We start from the raw sequence: 23,064 nt of genomic DNA, 5'->3' as shown, positions 1-23,064 counted from the left end.
AAACGATAATACTGTTTTTTATTTCATTTTCAATCTTTTTATCCTGTGCCATTCTTTTAACCAAAAGAAAAAAAAGGAAGAAGAAAGATAATCTATCTATTCTTATTATATAAAAGTTGATATTAAATTAAAATTGTGAGATGAACTTATGCCATATGTTTATTTTCTATTGTGTCACTTTAACTATCAATTATTTTAAATAGGTGGCAATTACTAAGAACTAAAATAATTTGTAGCACAAAAAATTTGGATATTAGAATTATATGTACAAAATGATATTTTTATTTGGTGATTTAAAATAATTTATAGGACACAAGATTTAGATATTATAGTTATATGTACAAAATGACATTTTTATTTGGTGTGAAAGCATGTTTTTCATAGACTCAAACCCGCAACCTTTAAGTAAGTATGGAGAGACTATGTCATTTGAGCTATAGCTTGTTCGCATATATAGAGTTACCTTATTGTTGGATATTGTGGTGTTTGATTACATGTGCCACAAATGTAGTTATCTCTTTTTTTATATGCTTTTTTCTTATACTTTTCACATTCAACATATTTATCTCTATTGAGTAAGTTTGAGATGTTGTGTAGTTTGGAAATGAATTTTTTGTGCTAAATTTGATATTATTTGAAAGAATAGTAATAAGAGACTTATATGAGTAGTTCAAATAGTATGAAATTTGAATATTTGTAATGTATTTATTATGATTAATAATATTATTATTATGATATTTGTAATATGGATGTTTATTACATTGAATGAGTTATTTATATAAATTAATTAATTAATTATTGGGGTTATAAATTTATTGTATTGTTTATAACGGTATGATATAATAAATATAGGAATATAGATTTAATGTCTTTGTAAATTATAAATTTAGTTAGACACTATTAATTTTTAATTATTGTCGTTGGTAATTATTGTATTATTTTTTGTATATTTTATTTTTTTGTTGATTTGGAAATAATAATAGTTGATTTGGTAAAAATTTAGTGGTTGATTTTGAAGTTTTGCTAAGTAAGTGATATTGCTAACATGACATTAGTAAGAAGAAAAACATATCTTAAAAATAATGTGGATAAACGTATCCATCTACTTTTATATATTAAAAATAGAAGCTCTCTTCCATGGAACGCTTTTTAATTTCAATATGGAGGCAACAATGGGGTTAGACATGGTTATGGAGAACACAGGTGCTTGACATGTGTATGGTGTTAGATGAACACAAATCGGACCATGCGAGTTCCACCATACTTATCAGAGGTCCGAGTTGTTGGCGTGAAAACGGATAGTCCGTGTTGTGGTTCCCCAGCCACGTGTCGTGTGCAGAACTCTCCCCGCAATGGTGCCCTTAATCCCAACATAACCACATGCTGAACCCACACCCACCATTTGATATCACACTTTCTCCTTCACACCAAAGAGCAGCCACTCCTTCTTCTTCTTCGTTTCTCCACTGCTTCTTGCATTGCATGGTGGAAGAAAAATCAAAATGCCAAAGAAGAAAAATCTAGAGATGTTGATCGTCCTGAACTTCATATTATACATTATCTTAGCCATTTTGATTATGTAAGTTTTTTTTGAAAATTTTTTAATATTTTATAATTATAATTATTATTATTAGGAAGTTAATTATTATTGTTGATAGAAATTTAATTTAAGAATATAAACAAAATGATTATTATTGTTTTTATCTGATTATGTAAGTTTTTTTAAAATTTTTTAATATTTTATAATTATAATTATTATTGTTAGGAAGTTAATTATTATTGTTGTTAGAAATTGAATTTAGGAATATAAACAGAATAATTATTATTTTTAAAAATTTAGAAATATATGTAAAAATAATAGTTAGAATATTTGTTTAAATGTAGTTAGAAAATATTTGAATGAATGATAATATTTGAGTTAGACTAATATAATAGCTAAGTAAAAAATAATGTACGGTTAAAATTTTTTGTAATAATTTTAGAAATTATAATTATTTAATTAACTCTTATAATTAATTTTTAAAATTATAATTTTAGATATTAAAACATTTTTTTGTAACCATGAATAAATAAACAATTAATCTAGATCTTGTAATGTTATTGAGAATTTTGATTGATGATGATTCAGTTTCGTGAAATATACTTAAATATAGTGGATTTGTTTTTTTGGTAATATTAATTTGATTGTTGTTAGGTTTTAGTTGAAATAAATATGTTATTGTAGTTGAGGTCTTAATATTAAAGAAGAATATTATTAGTTTAATAAGAATTGGAATTATGTATTAGTTGTTATTGTTAATAGTTAGTTATGAATAATTTTTAGGATTATTAACTAAATTTAGAAGTTAGAATTATTTATTTTAGTTGGATTTAGTAAAATAATTTATGATAGTTGTGTGGTTTCAATTAATATGTGTTGTTGAGTTAGTTGTGCAGATTTTTTAATAATGAAACTTAATTAATTGGTGGGTTAGTATATGGTAATTACTAAATTTTGTAATTAAGAAAAAGTTTAGCAGAGTTTAATCTTTTAGTTGCTCTAGTTAGAAAATTATTATTTTTTAGTAGTAAATTAGTAATTGTTAATGAGTTGACTAATAATTTATTATGTTTTTGTAGAGTTTAAAGATGTTGACATGTGATCACCCAGTCCCTTTGGATCGGTACAATGGTAGGGTGGAGGAGTATTTACGATTAATTGGTTTTTATCATGTATCTCAGATTGGGGTAGTCAAATGTCAGAAAGCACTGGTGAATGCTTTAATCGAAAGGTGGTACCCAGACATACATACATTTCACCTTCCGATTGGTGAATGTGCTGTGATGCTACCCAGACACACATACTTTTTACCTTCCGATTGGTGAATGTGCTGTGACGCTTGAAGATGTGGCAAGCTCCGTTACTGTGTGCCACAACTGCATTGATGGATTCGTGTCGGTCGGATATCAGTCTCACACCATCCCAAGTGACAACATGTTGTCACAAGTTACTGAGAAAAAAGTGCCACGTATCAGAAGTTTCTCTTTCTACAATAGCAAATGCAATTGGGACGATATTGTTGTTGCCATTCTGTGAAACTGGCACTAATAGACAACTCTTATATTTTCTGTACAAGTGAGTCCCATCCACTTGGACAACTGGCTTACAATGTCTGAATGCTCTAATGCAGGGATAATAACTCTAAAAGACTCGATGCAATACCCGAATATCACTCATCAAGTCATCGCCTTGATATGCAGGCATAGTCTCAAAATGGACGACAGCTGATAACTCCTTATGACACATGGCCTCAAACCATATAGGCAACGCTTCGTACGATACTTCCCAACCTCCAAATATTTTTTCTACTGCCTTTTGCTTAGCCAACCATGCTTTCCGATAACTGACGGTGTAGTTGAACTTCGATTGCACTTCTGCAATAACTGATTTTACCTTTAACGAGGGGTCAGCCTCAACCAACGGCTTTATAACTTCTGCAATTGTGATCGAATCCAGTTTGAAATGATCCTGAGAAATGGTGGCTCTGGTACAAGTGTGACTATCATTATACCTCCTTATAACCTAACAGTACTTCCTGCTGATCATACTAACCCTGATAAACTAATCATACCCTGATCCATACTGTGTACACTTGGCATAAAATGTCAAACGGCTCTAACTCATACACCTGGTAGTCTACACTTTTTTGGATGGTATACTCTTTCATCGCCTTAATAACAGCTACCGTAGAACTGAATTCCATCCCAACAGCAAATTCACCATTTGTGACAATAGGAATTTCTACCGCGAAGGTAGCCGTACAAAAAATACTTAATACACGAATATTTAATAACTGAAACTAAAAATAAATCAATACTCGCTGCATTAATTATGATATAAATAAACTTTATATCAGGTTATTATCTCATTCTAAACAAAATAACAACATAAACACATAATTAAATACTGATTAATAAATACTAATTTATATTTAACTAAATCAATAACTAACTAACAACGTTATTATCTTAAACTTAACTAAATAAATAGATAAACAAATGCTAATTGAGTATATTTTCACACTTCGTTAACTATTTGGTCCATCGATCAAGATAAATTATTACAAAATTCTAATCCTTTTTATAAATATAGGCAACTACGTACCAACACTCATATATTCCGGAAACTCCGGAACATGCATGGCTTCCAAATTCAAAACTCGCATGAAAGATGGCTCCTCAAACGGCACTTCGTTTGCGAGTGCATTTGCCACGTCTGTCACATTTGGAGCCATCGTGCCGTCACCTTGATCTTTATCTCCATCTGGACCAACAATTTTGTAATTGCTTTCGAACTCTTCTTCACTGTCACTATTGTAATCTTCGCGTACAATATTCCATTCGGCCTCAGATTGTTCGAATTCAACATACAACTCGATGAACGAGATTTGAGTACGACTTTCAATATATATTGAAAACATCTCTTGCATACTCGCTTCGTCCGTTACATATTTGGTTTGAAGTTGGAAGAATTCACCAAACACCGGTATGGGATATCTGTATAAAATACATAATATTTTTCTTGACATCTCAGAATCTATCTTCTCACATATTATACCTTTGAGCTTTTCAAATGAGATTGTGAAAGGAATAACAACATCTAACGAATTTTCACAAATAAATTTTACTCTTTCAGATGTTTATAACAAAATCTGACAAAAATAATACATTTTTAAAAGAACTCTGTCATCCATTTCTCTCACTCATCACCTAAACAATAACAGAAACTTCACTACCAGATTTTTTTGACTTCATATCAAGGAAGAGAGAAATACAAATAGAAGAAACCAAAAGAAGAAGCCGAAAAAGATGAAGAAGAAGATGTGATCTAATCTCTTCTACGAGTTACACACTTTTATATACACATCTATACATAAACTAGACCCCTCGATTAGATACAGCTGATTCAAAAAAAATTTATAACGTACAACTCGGACCGTGCGAATTCATTTTCGCATTCATATAAAAAATTCAGATATATATATAAGACAGACGATCCGATTTGCTTGCTTTGAAATTCAAATTTTTTTCCTGCCAAATCGGACCCTCTAATTTGTTGAGTAAATTTTTGCAATACAGAACTCGCACAGTCCAAGTTCTACCCCCTGTCACTTACAAAAAATTGTCCGAGACATTTGTCTAATACCTCTTAAATTCATAACCAAGCACATCACATACAAGACTTCCATAACGATAAAATTAAGCCTCAACAGAACTATGTCATCCATTTTGAATAGATGGCATTCATTAAAAAAAACTCTCTTGTATTATATTTTTTTTAAAAAAGTATTCTAATAATCAATACCTTAATTAATTGAATTTACTATGAATCATTAAGGATTTTAATTATAAAGTAACGGTTGATACAATTAACATCTATATTAAAATTGTAATAATAATAATAATTTTTTTCAGTTATTAATATCCAAATTGCGTATTATTATGGTTTACTTATATATAATCAACAACACTCTTACTACTATTACAATATTACTTTATGGATCTCATAATCTTTCATATAAATTGTTAGAAATCTCATCAACTACTTTTAACTTTAGCACAAGATCAAAATTACTTTATGGATCTCTTAATCTGTCATACAAATTTTCAGAAATCTCCTCAACTACTTTTAACTTTGGCACAAGATCAAAATTACAACACAAATGATCATTCAACAAACATATCAATATTTGTATTTACTTTATAAATTTGTTTAGTCCTATATGTACAAAAAAATATAACAATAAAGGGATTACCTCTTCATGTGACTGTGTAAAAAAAAAATATATAATTTATAAATTCAAATATTTACTAAAGCAAATACTTCAATATGTATAAAATATAAATTGCTAAATTAATTTTTGTTATAATTATCATCATAGAATTTATTATCATATAATTTTTTGTTTTAACATTTATATAGATTATTTTATAACTAATTATAAAATAAAAATATATCTATTATTTTTAATTATTTAAAAAATTATGAACACAAAATTTATAATATTAGCTTTTGCGCATTGTGCGGCCGGGTTCATTAAATTTTCAAAACAATTAAAAAGAAAGTTAATATAAAAGTGAGGAAATAACATCATTGTCGCTGAGAAACTCTTGTTGCCTTGTATTAGACGTTATTATGCAAGAAAAAAAGAGACAAATACTCATTAGTGATATAAAAATTTACTATAATCACTAGGTTTGCTTTTAAAAGATATATAAATTTTTAATTTAACAAAATGACAAGGGGGTATTTTTTAAGAGAAATAAAATCTATGAATAAAGATAAATAGAATAGTTTGAAGGATAAATAATGATGCTATCTTTTTCCAAGACAAATTTGGTTAAACAAATAAACAAGAAGTTGCCTATGAATGATGATAATGATGAAGGCAATATGTCACTAGGTTTTTGGTACATTACACGAAATTATTATACTTGTAACATTATTTGCAATCAAGCTAAGCCTCTCAAAATTCACAGTCATAATAATAAATCCAAGTATGGCAATTTAAGCTGATCTAACATTGTTTCAAGGCAAGGCAAGCCTTTCAATTCACACTGTTTTGAATATGCACCAGAACAGACCTACTTTAGAAGACAGAGTAATTTTCTATAAGTATCTATCTAAGAATTCTTCTCCCCCAAAACTTACCAAAAATTTGCATATCAGTTGGAAATGTTTGTGTATTCTTGTCCCAAAGAATTCTTTGAATTAGGACAAAAACAATATCAGCTTAAGAATCTAAAAGACCAGCAAAGTAGTAACAAATTAAGAATCTGAGAACATAGTTGGTAGCATTCAACATTCAGAAAAGGGGATAACTTAATTTCAGCTGATATGAGCACAATACATGACTAATTTAACTCTTGAACAAATGGCAGAAAACAAGGAGAGAGTCGTAGGGTACAACTCTGCAGCAACTAGAAACCAAGAGTCATGAGAAATGTTGATCCCTTCAAGAGCTACTGAAACTGGTGGCGATGGGAATGACAATAACAAGGATGAGGATGAGAAGAATAATGATCCCAATGCAGAGCCACTTCCTACTGTTCCTCTGGTACTTTTTAGCGCTCACAAATTCTTTGTTAGCATCCTTAACGTAGTGAGAAGCATGGATCACGTGGTGCTCAATGTCATCCATCTTCTCCCCTTGAGCCTCCACCATAACCGCCATGTCCAAGAACACCTGATGCAACTCAAGCAAGCTCTTCTCGATCTCTTTCGCCGCATCGTGCCTGTCCTGAATCTCAACCACCGTTTCCATCACTTTCCCCCTCCCATGCTCCCCAATCGCCTTCCCCAAGAACTCCTCTTCTTCGCCATTCGAAATGATCTTCTCGATCACCTCTTCGTCCGGGTACTCACCCGTCACCGTGAAGTACCTTCTTCCAACAGTCTCCTTGTACTCTGTCATCATCCTCTGCCTCAGCCCCTGGAACTCCATCATCAGCTCCTTCAGCTTCTTCCGGAGCCCGTTCGTGACCGCGATCCGAGTGCGGTAGATGGCGGTTGTGGTCCCGTCCTTGAGTCCCGAGAGCCTCCTGTTTGCGGAGTTGGCTTTGTCCATGTCTTCCAGATGGGCTCTAATGGCCCGGGCCTTCTTCAGAAGCGTCACAATGTCGGAATTGATTCTTGTCCTTAGAGATTTCAGAGCGTCGGGCTTGTGGAGTGATTTTCCCTCCTCGTTGGCCTGTTGGAGCCTCTCCAGTATCTCGCGGAGGCTCGCCATCTCCGTCTTCACCTTCTCGGCTTCCTCCAAGAACAGGCCCATGTCCGTGTCCATGTGAGTGGTGGAAGAGCTCAGCTCCACTCCCTGCCCTGCTTCCAAGTCCAATTCGTCTTTCATTGCCGCTTTCTTCAGATCCACGTAGCTCGTGAATGACTTGGTCATTAGGTCGTTCATTTTCGATTCCCTGCAACAACACAAACACCAATCAGAACTCTCTGCAACAATTTAGGTTGGCGAAATTGTGAGTTGAAACAAACATACCTAAGATTTGAAGCACGAAATGTAGCAAGGTAAGTTATGTCTGTGTGTTTGTTGAAGAAGAAGAAGAAGTGAAGGGTGTTTTATGAGTTCAAAAGTGTAACGGATAGTTTAATAAGGAAACAATAGAGCCGTTGCCCAATTCAACGGCTACATTTTTTTCTTTCTTCAAATGTTGTATTTTATTTCCTTTTTTATCCCCAGTTTAACTTGTGTTCTATGCGCTTAAGTCTTAACTCCCACTTGTTAATTAGATCTCGCCTAATTAAGTTCTATAAATTAAACTACGCCATAAATATTTTAACATTATAATACTCAATGTCCATTCTAAAAGTTTGATTCTTTTTTTTTTAGTTTACGGGCGATATTATTTTTCTTTTCTTAATAATAATAATATTAAAAGTAATTTAATGTAATTAAAATTGGACACTTATTTGAAATTGAATGAATTAAGAGTAAGATGTTTTCACTATTTCAATCTTTTGGACAATTTATGAACAAAGATGTGGGTCTCACCTTCTTTTTCTCAAATCATACCTTCATTACTCTTATTCAAAGTGCAAAAATGAGGATAGGAAAAACGATATGTCCTATAAACAAAATGTCATATTGATAAAGCTGTGCGAAATTTAAGAATGAGACTGAAGTTTAATTTTGATATCGTAAAATCTTTTAAAACAAAGCTCTTAATTCTTATGTTGACTTTAATAGCCTTCTTGCTCACATTATTTTTGTTACATTATCTACCAAGATTAATGGTTTGACCTGAAAGGCGAAAAATATATGAAATTTAAAGCCTTCTGTTCTGCTATTACTGTAAGAAACACATTTTACCAAAGTTCAATGCATATAGATATAGCATATGTGGCTCAAATGTTTCCAGCAGAAAGGTGACACATATATCCACCGACACACTCAAATTCATGATGAAGGTGACTTGAAACTTTAACCTTTCTATTTATGTTGTGTTGTTTTCCATCCTTAATCTCTTGCCTTTAATAATCAGTGCAATTCAAAGAGTTTGATGAACTGTGTGACACACTTAAGATGAAGAAGCCACATTCTGTTATGGTACCATTTCCATCACAAGGTCACATAAATCCATTCCTCAAACCAGCAAAGATCCTTCACACCAAAGGCTTCCACATAACCTTTGTCAACAGAGTTCAACCACTTGCGCCTCCTCAAATCCAGAGGCTCCAATGCTCTCAATGCCATTCCAAGCTTCAATTTTGAGACCATCCCAGATGGCCTACCTCCTCCCTCTAACATGGATGCAACTCAAAGCAATGAAGCATCCCTGCACTTTGTGACTCTACCAGCAAGAACTGCTTCATTCCATTCTCCAACCTTATCTCAAAACTCAATGCTGCTTCTGATTCTCCTCCAGTGACTTGCATAATCTCGGATGGTATCATGACCTTCACTCTGAAGGCTTCTCAGCAATTTGGTTTGCCTAATGTACTTTTTTGGACTCATAGTGCATGTGCTTTCATGTGCTTTACACAATGCATGAATCTCATGCAAAGAGGCCTAACACCACTTAAAGGTACATAAATATATTTGTAATCTTATAAAGTTGTTATAAGATTACATAGATTATTGGTTAGTACTTTATTTACTCTAATTAGTATTTGGTTTATTTGTAGATGCAAAGTATCTAACAAACGGGGACTTAGAAACCATCATAGACTGGATCCCTGGCATGAAGAACATATCTCTAAGGGACCTTCCTGGAATATATCACACCACAGATCCAAATGACAAGCTTTTGGACTTTGTGGTGGAACAAATCGAAGCAGCTTCAAGAGCTTCAGCTATTCTCCTACCAACATTTGATGCCTTGGAGACTGATGTGCTGATTGCACTCTCCACAATGTTTCCAAAGCTCTACACCATTTGGACCAATGGAGTTGCTCCTTGATCATCATCAAACTACTTTAGAGACCAAATTAGAGTCAATCAAGTGTAATCTGTGGAAAGAAGAGTCTGAGTGCCTTAAATGGTTAGATTCACAGGAACAGAATTCAATTCTGTATGTGAATTTTGGTAGTGTCATTGAATGAAACCTGAACAAGTTGTTGAATTTGCATGGGGACTAGCAAATAGCAAGAAAAAGTTCTTATGGGTTATTAGGCCTGATTTGGTTGAAGATGAGGCCTCCATTGTGCCACAAGATTTTGTATCAGAAACCAAAGAGAGAGGGTTAATGGTGAGTTGGTGTCCACAGGAGCAAGTTCTGAAGCACCATGCAGTGGCAGGGTTTCTTACTCACTGTGGTTGGAACTCCACTCTTGAGAGCATAATCAATGGGGTGCCTCTCATATGTTGTCCATTTTTCAATGACCAAACTGTGAACTGCAAGTATGTTTGTGATGTGTGGGGAGTTGGAATGTCGATGAATAGTGATGATGTGAAAAGGGATGAAGTGGAGATGCTTGTGAAGGAGTTATTGGAGGGTCAAAAGGGTAAGCAGTTAAGGACAAGAGCAATGGAGTGGAAGAACTTGTCACAACAAGCTGCAAACACTGATGGATCCTCCTTTTCTCAATTTGGAGAAAATGGTCAATGAAGTTTAATTCTTAATGGATTTAAGAGTTACACTATATTTTACAACAACGAAAAACATAGTTTCTTTTTTATTTATAATAAATAAATAAAAAAATAATTGGTAGTTTATATTTTATAATAGGTTTATGTTTGCACATGCAGCACGAGGGGAAGCCAAGAGTAGTTAAGGTTCCTTGAAACAGAGATGGAGAAGTCATCAGATCTAACCAAAAGCATGGCGAAACCACTTCACGTTGCAATGCTCCCATGGCTAGCCATGGGACACGTTTATCCATGTTTCGAGATCGCTAAGATTCTGGCACAGTACGGTCACTTCTCAACTCTCATATCCACACCATCAATCATAGATCGCCTCCCCAAACTCCCACCACACCTCTCCCCATTCCTCAAATTCACCAAGCTTCCATTGTCACCCTTCATTGACACCAACCACCTCAATCAAGATGCGGAATCCACCATGGACATTCCCTCCAACAAGCTCTATTACCTTAAGACGGCCTTTGATTCCCTCCAAGATTCAGTTTCCCAGGTAATCAAGGCCCAAACCCCTGATTGGGTTTTCTATGATTTTGCAGCTAGTTGGTTGCCACAGATATGTAGGAATCTTCAGATTCCCTGTGCATATTTCAGTCCTTGCCCTGCCTGGACCATTTGCTTCTTTGACACCCCAATGGAGCAATTGGGTGGTGATGTTGATGCTGCAACAAGAACAAAGCCTGAAGACTACTATGGCCCTCCCAAATGGGTCCCTTTTCCCACCAAGATTGGTTTAAGGCCTCATGAGGTCAAGAAATTGATGGAACATGTCACTGTTAACGAAACGGGAGCTTCTCCTGTTTTTGATCTCAACAGAGCCAATTCTGCCTGTGACATGTTTGTGATAAGGAGCTCAAGAGATCTTGAACCTGAGTGGTTGGATTATCTTGCTGAGTTTTACAAGAAGCCTGTTGTTCCTGTGGGGTTGCTTCCGCCGCAAGCATCCGATGCTAAAGAAGATAATACTAACATTGATAGCCCTGATTGGATTCAAATCAAGGCATGGTTGGATACACAAAAAGGGTCATCAGTGGTGTACATTGCTTTTGGGAGTGAGGTGAAGCTAAGCCAAGAGAATCTCCATGAATTGGCTCTTGGCATTGAGGATTCTGGTTTGCCTTTCTTTTGGGTCCTGAGGAACCTTCAGAAGGGCCTTGTTGAGTTACCGGATGGGTTTGAAGATAGGACCAAAGATCGCGGCATTGTTTGGAAAACTTGGGCACCACAGGCTAGAATCTTAGCCCATGGATCCGTTGGGGGTTGCTTGACTCACTGTGGTTCTGGTTCAATGATAGAGAATCTTTATTTTGGACATGTTCTTGTTATGTTGCCATTCTTGCTAGACCAAGGGTTGTATGCAAGAGTGATGGAAGAGAAGAAAGTGGGGATTGAGATACCAAGGAAGGAGGAAGATGGGTCCTTTACAAGGAGCTCAGTGGCCAAGGCATTGAGATTAGCTATGGTGGATGAAGAAGGAAGTGCTTACAGGAAGAATGCTAAAGATATGGGCAACAAGTTCAGTAATAAAGATCTCAATAACCAGTATATTGTAGACTTCATTGCTTCCCTTCACAATCACAAGTTTGTATAGAGAGATCTAGAAAACATGTGTAGTTGAGCTGGAATAGGTCATTTCCCTTCTGTTCAATTTCACCTGGTTTTTGTTCTGAAATAAAAGTGTTGAAATTATGGAGTTGCTTATTATTTATGCATAGTTTTGAAAGGAAAAGATGAAAACAGTCACCCCCTTAAAAGATGAATAATGCTATCTATCTTAAGTCTTTTTGTTAACTAAATTCAACCAAATTGTTCTAATATGACAAAAATCAATTACAGTTAACATTATTCTAAGTATTATTATTTAATTTGGTTCATAAAAGAACTTAAATATGTAGCATTACTTTTAAAAGATTCTAGAAAATTTCTTTAAATTTGGTCAAGTGCTCACCAGATTGTTAAAGGTTTCAATGAATATCATAAGCATAACAACATTAAGGTAAGGTAGCGATTGTTTTGAGGTACTGAGACAGAGACTGAGAGATTGAGACTCAGTATCATGTTTATTGGTTCAGAGACTGATACTAAAATTTTTGTCTTTTTAAAATTTCAGTATTTCAGTGCCTCCAAAAAGTAAGGGCACAGGGGACTAAAAAATTTTGAGATGAAAACTGAAACTTTAATAACATTTTATATCTAAAATATTTTCATTTCAATTAATTAATTCTAATTTTATCTTTTGTACAAATTAAATTAGAATTTCATTCGACAATGAGTAATAGCTCAAATGGCATAGACTTCCCATACTCAATTAAGAGGTTGCGGGTTTAAGTCTCTTATCTTTGATAAAAAAAAATAGAGTTTTATTATTATTTCAATTTCAATCTCTATCTTTTAATCTCAGTCTTTTCGTCTCTATCTATTCAACAAACGCTACCGAAACTGCAACATGTATAACAAGATGATAAATATGATATGGTATATATCTCGTGCAAATCACTATATGATGAAAATTGAATAGATTTTAATAGACTAATGAGTTATAGAGTGACTTTCGCCGTAAATTTGAGTAGAGATCATAATAGTATAGTATATTAGCAGCGTGGATCTCGTGGCATGTCGTTTTGGGACTTTGTTAAAGGCCAAAAAGAAAATAGCTCTGTAACACAACATGCATCACTTCTTATAAATCGTTGGATTTATATTAAAATCGCTAAAATTAATTACCAGCATAAAATATACGTATATTAAAATTAATTATTAATATAAAATACATATTAAAATACAAAATAGTCATATACATTAAAAATATTTAAACTATACATATATTTATACATAAATATATTGATAGTTAATTTTAGTAATTAATTTTATCGTTCATTTAACATTTTTAATACCCAAGGCACATTAAAATTAAGTTAAATTACATAAATAAGCACCTAACATTTTTGTAAATTATTTGTAGGTTTATTAATGAAAGAATATTTGCTGCGAGGAACACATGGATAATTTTTTTTTATTAAACTTGGCCGAATGGAACCTTTCTTAAACCCCACCTAAAATTTATATGATAGCAACCCACGCAAAAAACAGAAAAGAACACACACACACACAAATATGGATTCAAGTGCTCCAATTCCATGCAATGGCAATGGCAAAAGCGATAGGCCTCTTCACGTTGCCATGCTTCCATGGCTTGCCATGGGACACATATACCCATATTTCGAGTTGGCTAAGATTCTTGCTCAAAAGGGTCACTCTGTAACCTTCATAAACAGCCCAAAAAACATTGATCGCATGCCAAAACCACCTAAGACTTTACAACCATTGATCAAGCTTGTCAAACTTCCACTACCACGAGTAGAAAATCTTCCAGAAGGTGCAGAGAGCACCATGGACATTCCCAGCAACATGGTATCCAAACTCAAGCAAGCCTATGTAGGCCTCCAAGAGCCTGTTGAAGACTTGCTCAAACGTTCAAAGCCTGATTGGATTTTGTATGACTTCGCCGCCGGGTGGCTGCCGCCGATCGCCAAGAGACTTGACATTCCATGTGCTCATTACAACATCACTCCAGCTTGGAACAAAGGTTTCTTTGATCCTCCGAAGCATGTGCAGGATAAGAATAAGTCTCTTGAAAGCATGTGTAGCCCTCCAACATGGCTTCCTTTCAAAACAACCATGCATTTCAAGATGTTCGAGATCATAAGAGCCGTTATGTCTGCCAGGGATGAAAAGACAGGGGAAATTGACAAGTTTGATCTCCACAAAGCTTATTCCAGTTGCGACTTGTTCCTCCTCAGAACATCAAGAGAGCTTGAAGGAGAGTGGTTGGACTATATTGCTGATAAGTACAATGTTCCTGTGGTTCCGGTTGGATTGCTCCCTCCCTCCATGCAGATAACTGACCAAGAGGAGGAAGAAAACAATCCTGACTGGGTGCAAATCAAGGAATGGTTAGATTCTCAAAGATCATCATCTGTTGTTTACATTGGATTTGGTAGCGAGTTGAAGCTGAGCCAGGAGGATCTCACTGAGCTGGCTTATGGCATTGAGCTTTCTGGTTTGCCATTCTTTTGGGCTCTCAAGAACCTCAAAGAAGGTTCACTTGAGTTGCCTAAAGGTTTTGAGGACAGAACCAAGGATCGTGGTGTTGTTTGGAAAACATGGGCTCCTCAGCTTAAGATCTTGGCTCATGGAGCAATTGGTGGATGCATGAGTCACTGTGGTTCAGGTTCTGTGATTGAGAAGATTCATTATGGGCATGTTCTTGTGACTCTGCCATATTTGCTAGACCAAGCTCTGTTCTCAAGAGCGCTAGTGGAAAAGAAGGTGGCGATCGAGGTGCCTAGAAACGAGCAAGACGGTTCATTCACAAGGGAGTCAGTGGCCAAGACATTGAAATTGGCAATAGTGGATGAGGAAGGGAAGAGTTTCAGGGAGAATGCTAAAGAGATGGGGAAAATTTTCAGCTCCAAGGAGATTCATGATCACTACATTGAAGATTTCATTGCAGTTCTTCAAAAGTACAGAAAACCTTCCCATTGAAGCTCCATTAGTCTCATTTTCTTCTTCACATTTGTTTCTACTGTGATGTTTGCTTTTTTAAATGAATAAAATGTGCAACAATGCATTTTGGTTAGTGCTTAGTCCTGCCAATGTGTTGGGTTCCTCGTCCTCATGCATGGCATGGCTATGAAACTAGAAGTAACATATGAGTGAATTAGTAAGCATGCATGAAAGTGTTTGGTTATTTCCCAACCACTAACTGGAGTTGAAATGCTAATGTAAATGTTATGAATAAACAGTAAAAAGTTTGAATATTTTGATGTGAATACATAGTACAAATCAGTAAAATTTGTTTCAGTTACCTCAAACTGGTCTCCTATTGAGAAAACTTCTTTTCAAAGGAAACCAAACAATGAAAAAGGAGAAAAAAAATTAAGAAAGAAAAAATCAGTGCAAAGGATTTGATGACTTGTTTCAAATCCTCACACTCAATTGATGCTTCAAATTTCCCACATGAAGCAGATGTTGTCCTAAGGGTATTTTCCTAATGCCAAGTTCATCAACAACGCTTAAATCCTTGCAAACATCTACCATGAACCTTACCAGTGCTTCTGATTTCCCTGGCAAGTGCACTTTCTCAAAATTCAACAAGTGTTTCTGAGGTGCATTGTGCACATTAGGTGGTGTAAGGAACAATAACACTGTATGGCTACTACTCAGTTTCCCCATGTTCTTGACTCCAATGTGAATATCAAAGGCCAAGTTTTGACAATGCTCATCAGCAACTTCAAGAGACTTGCATTCCAAGGAACGACACACATGATCTTCTGCTAATGGAAATGAAACCAACTGCGGCGCCTTCACTATTCTATGCTCTATACTTGAGAAGCTAAGTCCATCTCCAAATGCAAAAACAGTTTCCCCTTTGTAAAATCTATATGTTCGACCGGGGTAACCCGTTGCAGGATCTGCTCTCATGTTCATGTTGGTCATTGGTACCTTATCTACATATGATTGAGGATACCACGTCATTGGGAGTCTTCCACCTGCATCCAGGAAAATCATCCATGACTCAAATTTGTGTTATTGTCAAAATGGAAATTTTGCAATATAAGGGTGCGTTTGGTTTGCATTTTCATTTTCAGTGTTTTCTATTTTCTGTTTTTTAGATTTTGTGAAGGAAAAAGTGAAAACAGGAGGTGAGTGTAAATGGCCTACTTGGATTATGAAAACCAAAAATCACATCAGCAATGGCTGCTCCACCGGCTTCGCCGGGATAGCCAACCCACAAGATGCTGGCAATTTTATCATTTGATTTTGCAAACGACACGTCCATTCCCCCTCCAGACATTATGGCAAGAATCACAGGTCCCTTGGATGCATTAGCAACTGCACTCACTAGAAGTTGTTGCTGCCCTGGAAGAAGAATGTTAACTCTATCAAGACTTTCTGCTTCTATGGCTAGACTTGCACCAACTACAATGACAGTTGCATCTGCAGAGGCTGCAATTTGTGTGGCATCATCTAGATCAGCATTTGAACATGCCACATCAGGACAACCCGGAGCATAGGTTATAGGAACCAAAGCTGTTAGGCCTTGCAAGGGTGATATATAGTTGCAAGGGATGCCTGCAAAATTTGCAGCAAATTAGATAAGTTTACCAAATTATATGCATAAGTTGGGAAGTTTTGATACCTTGATAGTTTCCAATCATGACCCTAGTAGCATTAGCATTTGGCCCTATAACTGCCAATGATTTAATGGCTTTGGCATCGAGAGGCAGCCCTCCTGGACTATTTTTAAGCAACACAATCCCTTGCCTTGCAGCTTCGCGAGCTAGCTCCTGGTTCTGTGATGTACAGACATCCGTTGGACCAAGGCTTCCATAAGGTTGCTTGCTTGGATCACCATCAAAGAAACCAAGGCGCATCAACATGGCGAAATTGTTGGTGACAGCGTTGTCAATGGCTGATTCATTCAAGAGCCCTTGCTTGATAGCCCCTTCTGTGTATTGGCCAAGATAATTTCCACAGTCCAAATCCAATCCTGTGAAAGTAACAAACCATAATCTATTGGTAATTCAGAAATATCCAATGAATATGTAATCATATTATAGTGTGTTACCTGCTAGAATGGTTTCGGCCGCAGCTTCTTCAGGAGTGCTAGTATAGTGCTGATCTTTGTAAAGCACTTCTACTGAATCACAATCAGAAACTATATATCTGAATAAGAATAACCACATATGTTCACATTAGATTGTGAACAACATGGACAACAAAGATGTAAAATTAAAAATGATCATAGAAACCATAGTAAAATTTGAAGTTACCCATTTAATTTCCATTGGCCACGGATGATCCCTTTAAGTAGGTCTGGATCAGCACATGTTGGTTTTCCATTAACCTGATTGTAGGAACACATGATACTAGCCACATTCCCATCAATTACACAACTCTTAAATGGAGGTTGAAATGTGTCATCCAAATCTTGCTGTGTCACCTACAAGAAATTGACAATTCAATAAAGGGTAAGAAAATGATTCTCTACATCCAAATCAAGCTACCTTTCTACTTGAAAACTTCAGGCAAATGTATAGATTAATTACCACAGCATTAAAAGTGTAACGCTGAATGCCTTTCCAGTTATCCAAATCATAGGCTGTGTAGTGCTTGCAACAAGCAGCAACCTTGAGCTTGTTGGAGTCACCATCATCAGTTTGTTGCAGACCTTTAACGTATCCTACGGCGTATTTGCTACTCAACAAAGGGTCCTCCCCTGGCGTCTCTTGTCCACGTCCCCACCTCGGATCCCTGAAAATGTTAATGTTTGGTGACCAATATGTTAATCCAGCCAACCCCACATTGTACATTGCCCTTGCTTCTGTTGAAACCACCTAAAATGACCACAAAAGAAATATGAACACCACAAAAGTTGGCCATTTTGCAGCAAAATATCATGAACTCCTTGTTTTGGATTTTTGATAAGTTAAAAGCAAATTTGGTGTTTTCCTTCATAAATCTATTATGAGAAAAATAGAATTGAGTTAGTGGTCAATTGACTCAATTCTTAAATTATGTAATTGGTAATCAATCAACATCAACAAGTCAACAACAACAACTATATTATTCACTCTGGCTTCAACTTGCAAGTTGGAAAGCCTGAAGTCTACTTCAAAATTGTGGCAGTTCACACCGCAACTCACCTAAAGTTTTGTTTCATTTAATTATTGTACTGACTAATCAGACATTTTCACCTTTATGTTAAAAAAAAATTAAAAACAAAAATAAATCTCTAAAGTCAATCCCTTTCCCCCAGCATTTCAAAATCTTCATACTTACAACACTAATTTAATAAGAACTCTCTTTTCTTTTTTCGGTGTTCACCTCTATCTAAACCGTTGAATCAAGTAATGGACTGCATTATGATTATGACTGTAACAGAAATATATAATAAATTCCTCAGAATAGAACTACCTCTACCAACTCCATTGACAAAAACTTAACTGCATTTTAAGTCTTTGTCAGAAAAAAAATTAAGAAAACATAAATAAAATTCGTTACTGGTAGAATTTCAAATTATCAAATGCATTAGATTTATTGAAAACTTGAATAATTTTTTGTATAGTCAAACATTATCCAAAACCTGAGAAAAGAGAAGAAGAAGAAGAAGAAAAGAGAAAAGTGACTAACTTTTCCAATGGCTTGAAAGAGTGAAGTGTTGAAAGAAGCTGCTGTGAGAATAGGCATGGGAAAACTGGTGGCTGCCGGAACAAGAGTGGAAAAACGTGTGCCGGGGCCGACGTCGGAGACGCCATGAAGAGCCTCAGACCACCATTCATACTTGGGAATCCCAAGCCTGCTAACGGCAACAGCAGAATTCACCAGGTTCCCGATCTTCTCTTGCAGTGTGAGCCTCTTCACAAGGTCGCTTACTCTCTCTTCCACCGACAATGACTTGTTGCAGAATCCATAACCAGACAAAGAAGGGTCCTTAGAAACATCGCATGCAAAAACTGCAGATGTTGTTTGCCCTTCCACTCTGTCAGAACTCAGCAAAACAATTGCATAGCACAATGAGATGCAGAGAAAAACAGAGACCTTCGGTACTCTGCTTTCGTTGTTGCACCCCATATGAAAAACTCAAAACACAAAACGGAACAAGTTAGTTATTTCTAAGAAAAGAAGAGAACTGGCAAAAGGGTTATGTTTTTGTGTGTTTGGTATCTATAAAAAGTAATAAAAAATGGAACTTGGAAAGGTTTAAAGATGTGTTAAGAACACATTGTTTTGTAGCAACCCGTGATGGGTGATGAAGGAGAAGGAGGAGGAGGAGGAAGCCCCCCTCCTTTGAATGCAGTTGTTTTGTTTGTTTTTGGCGGAGAGCCAAAAAGAAAAACAACTGAAAAAGAATCCTATTATGTAATTTGATCCAATGAGTGAGCTCTAATTTTTGTGTCTATATATAGTAGTATAATCAGTCAAGCACTATTGTAAGAAAAAAATTTAGAATAGAAAGGAATAAGTGAAAATTTAAAAATAATCAAATTAATTAAAAAAGAAAGCGGGAAGAAATAATTTGATTAATAAAGAAATTTATAAAAGAAAGAATTCAATTTATTAATTATAATATGGTGACAGTTGCCTGATACGGTAAATCACTTGAAGACTTTGACGGCTAGGCTGCTACTACTTTTCGAGGAGTGAAATCAAAGGAAGACATCGTTTTATTGATTAATTACGAAAATGATGGAAAAAGCAGGTTATAAGTAAAAGAGTGTATTATATAACATGTAACATAATTATAAAGGAGTTCACAATTGAATCATGTGAAGCTTACTTAGATGGGGGGTAATCTGAATGAGTTGGACTTGTGATGTGAGGCTTTTAGGGTGGATCAGAATAAATGAATATGAGGTTGTCATTTTCATGGAGAAAGCGAATCGGGCATGAATGGATTAGATAGTTAGCAGTTTAGTTCGGGGAGTGTATAATAAATGAAGCAAATGGATGGGATATTCTGTATGTGGTAATATCTACAACGATTGTATCAAATTGAGTTCACTGGTTTGTCATTAAAATGCAATGTTTTTTCATCAATCATGAATGATCAACATCAACCGTCATGCAATGTTTATTCATCAAGTTCTGAGTGGTCCTCTTAGTTCTAATTGGTACAAATTTTCTGAGAGCTGAGAACAATCGTATCTCACACGAATTGTATTATTAATGAAATCGATCACCAAACCAATCGGAATCAAGCGCAATAATATGGGCGAAATTGGAAAAATGTTTTTGCCAATCCATAATTCAAGGGTAACATGCCACGTTCTAATGATATAGGTTTTCGTGTAGTAAGATAAGTTTTTGTTAAGCTTAAGCATTTTGGTTCCTAGTTATGATTTTATCAATACAAATTATTTGTTACGGACTAAAATTAACTATTAAAATTAATTATTATATATAATTTAATTTATTTTTAATATATATTTTATATTTTATTATATATTTTATTTTACTAATTTTAATTTTTACTTAATATAATTATTTTAAATTACATATTACCAAAATTAATAAAATAATAAATAGTTCAACATTTATCACAATCTATTTATAATATATTAAAAAGAATTTAAGGTAATTTCACAATCATACATAGACATTTAATTTTATTTTAGGTAGCATAATTTTTTATGTTTACATTATGTTATAGAATTTTTATTGTATTTTATTTTCTCATAATAATTTATTTTTATATAATATTATAGAATTTTTTTACATTATTTTTTTAATCGCTATAATTGAATTATAAAACTTATTTTATTTTCTCATATTAAATTTACTGCTTCTTATTTTTTGTTATTCTTTATTATAAAATTAGTGTTTGACTTTAATTTTTTATTTTTTTATGTAAGTTACATTATTATTTTTAATGTTAATATTGATTTTTTAATAAATATAAATTTAATTAAAATATAATTCTTTCTCTCCTTTCATACTCATCACTTTTTTTTTTATTTTTATTATATAAATTAACATTCGCTTCACATATTTTTTTATCTCTTCTCACATAATTTTATACCTCTTTTTTTTTCTCTTTCTTCACTTTTAGTGTTTTTTTGGCACAATTAGAACTTGGTTATTGACTATTATTTTTATTTTTATTTTTTAAATTTGCTATAATGTATATACTAAATGATTATGTAATTGTATTTCATAGTATTTTTATTTTTATGTAATTATATTCATTAGTTATATAATGTCTTTATCATATATATAAATATATATCATTTTTTGTATTCAACATCACTCACTTGCTTAAAAATAAAAATAAAAAAATTATATAAAATTAAGTGAATAAAATTCAATTAAATTTTTTATTTTTTATAGTCCAGTTTATACATAATTTTCTTAATTTTATAATTATTAAATTTTAAATTAATTTTTATATTTTAAATTATCTTTTAGCATCAATCATTACAAAAATTAAATTAATTTTGGAGTATATACCCATTTTGGTCTTTAAAGAATTCAGACTGGACACTTTAGTTTCCAACTAAAATTAATTACTCGATTGGTCCCTAACAATTAACTCCGTTAGTCACTTAGATCCTTTACTCCGTTAATTCTAACGGAGGACAAAATAGTCCCTAACAACTCTAACAGTGGACAAAATGGTCCCTGATCTTCTCTGTTCGGAAATGATGGTTCTAGTTGAACTTGAGAAGGGGGGTTGAATCAAGTTAGTTTAAAACTTAAAGTTTCAAACTCTGTTTTGCTGTTGCTCAAGTTGCAGAAGATTATTTAAAATTGTCTCATACGCAGAACATTAAAAGAGCAAAGAAGAGGAGAAAGAGGCCAGCATGTATCCTGGTTCGGATTCTCAGTGCCATGAATCCTACGTCCAGTCTCCACCACAAACCATGGTGGAATTTCCACTATAATTCTCAGATTACATACACCAATACTATTGAATTAATTCCTAATCCAACTAGTATCTACCCCTAAGCTTTCTTCACCAAGCTTAGCAACCCCAAAGTGCTATCCCAACTTGGAAGGGGAATCTACACAGATTCAATTCTCACCAAGTGCTAAACCAACTTGGCAAGGGGAACTTAATCCTAGTTCATACACCCAAATTACATCAGAAATCAGTGGCTATTTTGCATCACTCTTGCCTTTTCTCTCTTGGCTTTTGAACCTCACATAATTGCATTTTTCAAAACAGAAAATAACGCAAGACAGCCATAACGTAAAATCAGAATTAAGCTTGAGTAGAAGAAAGAGATTTCAGCTCTATGTTAGAGATGGTGCTCTGAATATGTGTGCTCCCTTTCTTAACTTCATATGTTGGATTGAAGCTTGTTTTATATCTTCATTGTAGCTTCATCCTCTTTGTTTTTTCTTGCTGCCCGTTGGAGTGGACCTTGATGGCATGCAGTCCTTTCTTCAACCTGCTCCACTTCCCCTACTGTCTGAGGAGCTCCACCACTACCTCTGCTGTCCTTGGAGTTTCTTTCTTCCTTGGCATGCTCTTCTTTTGCATCCTGCTCCATGATCTCTGCCATACGAGGAGCTGCTCCTTGCTTCTGCATATTTGTGTTTTGCTCAACCACCAACAAAATGTTGCTCTGCTATTGTCCTTGGGTTAGTGGGGTGTGCCTTTGTGTCCTTTCTTGCTTTTGCAGAGCCACACCTGTCCTTGTTGTGTTGTTGCTTCCTTTGTTTTCCAGTTGTCTTGTTTTGCTTGTGATGTAGACAGCTGCCCTTTTTCTTTTGCCAAATGCATAGCCTTTGATTTTTGCTGAACGGTGTAATAAAGATGAAGTATTGGGCTTGTGCATTTGCTTGGAACATCAAAGGAATAAACAAGTAGCATTGCTTGTCTGTGAGATCATTAATGGGCCTGCCACAATAAAACACACAT

General features: G+C 34.6%; 4 protein-coding genes and 1 pseudogene across 4 annotated transcripts; 3 read left to right on the top strand and 2 right to left on the bottom strand.

The window, feature by feature from the left end:
* Positions 1-6,808: 6,808 nt before the first annotated feature.
* Positions 6,809-8,093, bottom strand: LOC130956003 (syntaxin-related protein KNOLLE-like). Its single transcript, XM_057883021.1, has 2 exons — positions 8,031-8,093; positions 6,809-7,953 (listed from the first exon to the last, which is right to left on the bottom strand). Exon 2 carries the CDS (start codon positions 7,941-7,943, stop codon positions 6,996-6,998), a length of 948 nt encoding a protein of 315 aa, XP_057739004.1. The 5' UTR covers positions 7,944-7,953; positions 8,031-8,093; the 3' UTR covers positions 6,809-6,995.
* Positions 8,094-8,999: 906 nt separating this feature from the next.
* On the top strand, positions 9,000-10,898 carry LOC130956001 (7-deoxyloganetin glucosyltransferase-like; annotated as a pseudogene).
* LOC130956002 (soyasaponin III rhamnosyltransferase-like) lies at positions 10,636-12,323 on the top strand. The gene has a single exon (XM_057883020.1). It carries the CDS (start codon positions 10,783-10,785, stop codon positions 12,223-12,225), a length of 1,443 nt encoding a protein of 480 aa, XP_057739003.1. The 5' UTR covers positions 10,636-10,782; the 3' UTR covers positions 12,226-12,323.
* A 1,373-nt stretch (positions 12,324-13,696) lies between these two features.
* On the top strand, positions 13,697-15,273 carry LOC130955028 (soyasaponin III rhamnosyltransferase-like). The gene has a single exon (XM_057881802.1). The coding sequence runs from the start codon at positions 13,749-13,751 to the stop codon at positions 15,177-15,179; it is 1,431 nt and encodes a 476-aa protein (XP_057737785.1). The 5' UTR covers positions 13,697-13,748; the 3' UTR covers positions 15,180-15,273.
* LOC130955027 (beta-xylosidase/alpha-L-arabinofuranosidase 1) lies at positions 15,075-19,558 on the bottom strand. The gene is made up of 7 exons (XM_057881801.1): positions 18,831-19,558; positions 17,747-18,034; positions 17,471-17,640; positions 17,266-17,363; positions 16,837-17,187; positions 16,359-16,769; positions 15,075-16,186 (listed from the first exon to the last, which is right to left on the bottom strand). Exons 1-7 carry the CDS (start codon positions 19,269-19,271, stop codon positions 15,615-15,617), a joined length of 2,331 nt encoding a protein of 776 aa, XP_057737784.1. The 5' UTR covers positions 19,272-19,558; the 3' UTR covers positions 15,075-15,614.
* Positions 19,559-23,064: the final 3,506 nt, after the last annotated feature.

Source organism: Arachis stenosperma, chromosome 10 (genome assembly GCF_014773155.1).
Source record: "Arachis stenosperma cultivar V10309 chromosome 10, arast.V10309.gnm1.PFL2, whole genome shotgun sequence".
Taxonomy (NCBI): Eukaryota; Viridiplantae; Streptophyta; class Magnoliopsida; order Fabales; family Fabaceae; genus Arachis; species Arachis stenosperma.
Note: the sequence above shows the minus strand (reverse complement) of the source record. Positions and strands in the feature narration are given on the sequence as shown.